The sequence below is a fragment of the Neophocaena asiaeorientalis genome, unplaced genomic scaffold (assembly GCF_003031525.2).
Source record: "Neophocaena asiaeorientalis asiaeorientalis breed wild unplaced genomic scaffold, Neophocaena_asiaeorientalis_V1.1 scaffold280, whole genome shotgun sequence".
NCBI lineage: Eukaryota > Metazoa > Chordata > Mammalia > Artiodactyla > Phocoenidae > Neophocaena > Neophocaena asiaeorientalis.
Window position 1 is genome coordinate 4,598,845 of NW_020185321.1, and position 5,509 is coordinate 4,604,353.

The 5,509-nt window shown below is 36.7% G+C and overlaps 2 protein-coding genes across 2 annotated transcripts in view; both read left to right on the forward strand.

Annotated features, from left to right (window-relative positions):
* Positions 1–1,274, forward strand: part of ZNF30 (zinc finger protein 30) — a 6,031-nt gene extending 4,757 nt beyond the window's left edge. The window contains 2 exon segments of the mRNA XM_024734043.1: positions 337–986; positions 988–1,274. Of these exon segments, the coding sequence (XP_024589811.1) occupies positions 375–986; positions 988–1,134 (759 nt within the window). The 5' untranslated portion in view covers positions 337–374 and the 3' untranslated portion in view covers positions 1,135–1,274.
* On the forward strand, positions 1,259–2,960 carry LOC112392335 (zinc finger protein 30-like; the record flags this gene model as incomplete). The annotated part of the gene is made up of 1 exon (XM_024734044.1): positions 1,259–2,960. A coding segment is annotated over one exon (675 nt), but the record flags the coding sequence as incomplete, so codon positions are not given.
* Positions 2,961–5,509: the final 2,549 nt, after the last annotated feature.

A 5,509-nucleotide genomic window follows, 5' to 3' on the forward strand; every position in this document is an offset into this window, starting at 1 on the left:
GGCAGGCGAACTTTCAACCACTGCGCCACCAGGGAAGTCCTGAACATCAATTTTTTAACAAACTCTTCAAAGATTCTTATCCACATCTAAAGATCAGAAATGAAGCCTATGTTATTAATCACCAGCCTTCCTATTTTACATAAACTCTCATTCATCTCTGCATTCTTCCTTGACCTTTTTTTTTTTTTTTTTTTGGCTGTCTTAACAGTATTTTAGTATTACCTAGGTTATTTATTTTTAATGGATTCTCTTCAATTTGTCTCTTTTACTCTATTGAAATCCAGTTTTTCTTATATAGGAAAACAAAATATTTGGGGTTTTTAAATTTTCTTTCAGAATTTTAGTTGAAGGATGAGATAATCAGCTATAAAGAAATGCTCACCTATGAAAAATTTGCATCTTTTGCTCTGCATCAGAGAAATCTTCATAGAGAGAAACCATTTGAATGTCAGAAATGTGGGAAGACTATCTGTCAAGTCTCAAAGCATGTTCAACATGAAAGAATATGTTCTAGTGAAAAAACCTACCAATGTAAAGAATGTGGGGAGAGCTTTAGTAATGGACATCAGCTCACTGTACATCAGAGGCTGCATGTTGGTGAGAAATCCTATAAATGTAAGGAATGTGGGAAAGCTTTAATTAAAGGCTCAGCCTTCGTTAAGCATGGAAGAACTCATACTGGTGAGAAACCATATGCAGGTGAGGAATGTGGGAAGACCTTTAGCAGTAGCCATCAATTTACTGTACATCAGAGTCTGCATCCTGGTAAGAAACCATATGAATGTGGGGAATGTGGAAAAGCTTTTTATAGTAGCTCATACCTTGTTCAGCATCAATGAATCCATAATGGTGAGAAATCCTATGAATGTAAGGAATGTGGGAAAGCTTTTATAGTGTACGGAAAGCTTATTCGGCATCAGAGTATTCATACTGGTGAAAAACCCTATGAATGTAAAGAATGTGGGAAGGCCTTTAGTACTAGCTCCCCCCCTTGTTAAACATCAAATAATTCATACAGGTGAGAAACCCTATGAGTGTAAGGAATGTGGCAAGGCCTTTACTGTAATGGACAACTTACTAGACATCAGAGTATTCATACTGGTGAGAAACCCTTTGAATGCAAGGAATGTGTAAAGACTTTTAGACTTAGTTCAATTTCTTTCTTTTTTTTTTTTTTTTTTTTGCGGTACGCGGGCCTCTCACTGTTGTGGCCTCTTCCCGTTGCGGAGCACAGGCTCCAGATGCGCAGGCTCAGCGGCCATGGCTCACGGGCCCAGCCGCTCCGCGGCATGTGGGATCTTCCCAGACCAGGGCACGAACCCATGTCCCCTGCATCGGCAGGCGGACTCTCAACCACTGCGCCACCAGGGAAGCCCTTAGTTCACTTCTTAATGCACATCAGAGAATTCATGCAGGGGTTAAGCCCTATGGATGCAAGAAATGTGGGAAAGCCTTTAGTTGTGTCTCATACCTTGTTCAACATGAAAGGCTTCATACGGGTGAGAAACCCTATGAGTGTAGGAAGTGTAGCAAGGCCTTTAGTACTGGCTTATACCTGGTTCAGCATCAGAGAATTCATACTGGTGAGAAATCCTATGAATGTCAGGTATGTGGCAAAGCTTTTATTAGTCGCCATCAACTTACTGTGCATCAGAGGGTTCATACTGATGAGAAACCCTATGAGTGTAAGGAATGTGGAAAAACTTTTAGTCGTGCCTCATACCTTGTACAACATGGGAGAATCCATACTGGTGAGAAACCCTGTAAGTGTAAGGAATGTGGGAAGGCCTTTAGTTCTGGCTCTTACCTCATTCAGCGTCAAAGAATTCATACTGGTGAGAAATCCTATGAATGTAAGGAATGTGGAAAGACCTTTAGATATAGTTCAGCCCTTAAAGCACATCAGAGAAACCATATGGATGTAAAGCCCTAAGAATTTAAGGAATTTAGGAAGTCCTTTTTGTATGGCTTAAACATTGTTCAGCATCAGAGAATTTGTGCTGGTGAGAAACTTTTGAATATAAAATATGTTGGTAGGCCTTTAGAAAATATTCTCATCTTTCTTTTATTAGACAATTCATGATGGGAATTCCCTGCTGGTCCAGTGGTTAGGACTCCGTGCTTTCACTGCTGAGGGCTCGGGTTTGATCCCTGGTAGGGGAACTAAGATCCCAGAAGCCGCGAGGTGTGGCCAAAAAAGAAAAAAAAAAATTCATAATGTAATTCAGAAAACATAAGAAAGCCTTAATTTGTCATTCCTGTGTTTACATTATCAGAATATCATCACCACACTGGTGGCCAATTCAGAAAAGGTGGGAAACATTATTAATGCTTACAGCATTGATAGCATGAAATTTTATGACATGTTCTAATATGATTGAATAAGTGAATTGAAAAACCTTCCAGTTGCTTTTAAATCATTTGGAACTTCAGATAATTCATCCTAATTTTTAAAACCCAGTTAATGTGATACATATTGGAAAGCCTTTAGCCATATCACGCATGTTAACACGCATCATTGTTATTCTACACCTAACAACCTGTTTGACACTAGGCACCATACTTTTCATCTCAGGGCATTGTTTTAAAATGGTGATGATAATAGAACCTACGTAGTTGTAAAAACCTATGCTCAATAGTCATTAGTTTTATTATTATCATATTTTTTAAACTGCTAGTGAAATTTTGAGAGTAAGACCCTACAGGTGTAATTAATTTAGAAATGTCCCTCTCTCCATATATCCATTTTAGAATTTTAGATAAATCTTCCTGGATAAAACTTTGTAGAAAGAAAGAAACATGAGAGGATATTCATTTAGAACTCGTCTCTTAAGTTGAATCAGACAATTCATGAAAGTTACCCAGCCTTTTAATGTGTGTGCCTGTAATCCACATTCTTTATCCAAAATTCAGTATGCGATAGGAATTAATAATAGGATAGAAAAAAATAAACTGTCTACTTGGAAATTTCTTTTGCAGCTTTTTTTTTTTTTTTTTTTTTTTTTTTTGGGAAACCACTGCGCCACCAGGGAAGCCCTCTTTTGCAGCTTTTAAAATGGAAATTTCAACATAGAGAAAAGTAGAAGGAATGGTAACACTGCCGACATCTTTGGTAATATTTTGCCTTATTTATTTTATCTCTATCTCCTTCTCTCTATCTTGTACGTGTTATTTCTGCAGGTAAGAGGAAGTTGTAGACTTCACCCCTAAATATTAATCTTTTGCTCGAGTCCTACCTTTTTTTTTTTTGAATTTTATTTTATTTTTATATGGAAGGTTCTTATTAGTTATCCATTTTATACATCTTAGTGTGTACATGTCAATCCCAATCTCCCAGTTCATCACACCACCACCCCACCCCCCGCCACTTTCCCCCCTTGGTGTCCATACGTTAGTTCTCTATATCTGTGTCTCTATTTCTGCCCTGCAAACCAGTTCATCTGTACCATTTTTCTAGGTTCCACATATATGCGTTAATATACGATATTTGTTTTTCTCTTTCTGACTTACTTCACTCTGTATGACAGTCTCTAGATCCATCCATGTGTCTACAAATGACCCAATTTCGTTCCTTTTTCATTCCTATATTTTCTTTTAGGAGTTTTACAGTTTCTGGTCTTATATTTAAGTGTTTAATCCATTTTGAGATTATTTTTGTATACAGTGTGAGAAAATTTTCTAACTTCATTCTTTTACATGCAACTGTCCAGTTTTCCTGGGACCACTTATTGAAAAGACTGTCTTTTCCCCTTTGTATATTTTTGCCTCCTTTGTCAATAGATTCATTGACCATATGTGCATGGGTTTATTTCCAGGCTCTCTATTCTTTTCTGATTTTGTGTCTGTTTTTGTTCTGGTACCATATGTTTTCATAACTGTAGCCTTGTAGTATAGTCTGAAGTCAGGGAGTGTGATACCTCCAGATTTGTTCCTTTTTCTCAAGATTGTTTTGATTATTTAGGGTCTTTTATGGTTCCATATAAATTTTAGGATTATTCTAGTTTGGTGAAAAACGTCATGTGTATTTGGAGAGGGATTGTATTAAATCTGTAGATTGCTTTGGGTAGTATGGACATTTGAATAATATTAATTCCTACAATCCATGAACACCAGATATCTCCATTTCTTTATATCATCTTCAATTTCCTTCATCAGTGTTTTATAGTTTTCAGAGTATACATCTTTCACCTTCTTGGTTTTCTCCTAGGTATTTTATTCTTCTTGATGTGATTTTAAGTGGAATTGTTTTCTTGCTTTCTCTTTCTGATAGAAAAGCAACTGATTTCTGTATATTAATCTTGTATCCTGAAGCTTTACTTAATTCATTTATTAGTTCTAATAGTGTTTTGATGAAGACTTTAGGGTTTTCTATATATAGTATCATATCTACAAGTAGTGACAGTTTTACTTCTTCTCTTCCAATTTGGATGACTTTTATTTCTTTTTCTTGTCTATTGCTGTGGCTAGGACTTCCAATACTTTGTTAAATAGAAGTGGCAAGAATGGGCATTCTTGTCTTATTCCTGATTTTAGAGGAAAAGCTTAACAGCTTTTCACTATTGAGTATGATATTAGCTGTGGGTTTGTCATAAATGGCCTTTATTATGTTGAGATATGTTCCCTCTATACCAACTTCGATGAGAGTTTTTTTTAATCATGAATGAATGTTGAATTTTGTCGAATGCTTTGAGATGATCGTGATTTTTATCCTTTGTTTTGTTAATGTGGTTTATCACATTGATTGATTGATTGCTTTGCTGGTATTGAACTATCATTGCATCCCTGGAATAAATCTCACTATATCATGGTATATGATCCTTTTTATATATTGTTTGCTAATATTTTGTTGAGGATTTTTGCATCTATATTCATCAGAAATATTAGCCTGTAATTTTCTTTTTTTTTGTAGTGTCTTTGTCTGTCTTTAGTATCAGGGTAATGATTGCCTCATAGAATGAATTTGGGAGTGTTCCCTCCTCTTCAATTTTTTGGAATAGTTTGAGAAGGATAGGTGTTAGCTCTTCTTTATATGTTTGGTAAAATTCCCCTGTGAAGCCATCCAGTTCTGGACTTTTTTTTTTGCTGGGAGTTTTTTGATTACTGATTTAATTTCACTACTAGTGATTGGTCTGTTCAGATTATCTCTTTCTTCCTGATTCAGTTTTGGAAGAGTGTTTGTATCTCTATGATATTGGTTGTAATCTCTATTCTTTCATTTCTAAGACCAGGAACAAGGTATGGATTTCTGGTCACACCACTCTTATTCTTATTTTGTATTTGTTTTTGTTTTTGCGGTACATGGGCCTCTCACTGTTGTTGCCTCTCCTGTTGCAGAGCACAGGCTCCGGACACGCAGTCTCAGCGGCCATGGCTCACGGGCCCAGCTGTTCCGCGGCATGTGGGATCTTCCCAGACCAGGGCACAAACCCGTGTCTCCTGCATCGACAGGCGGACTCTCAACCACTGCGCCACTAGAGAAGCCCTCTTATTTTTATTTTATATTGAATTC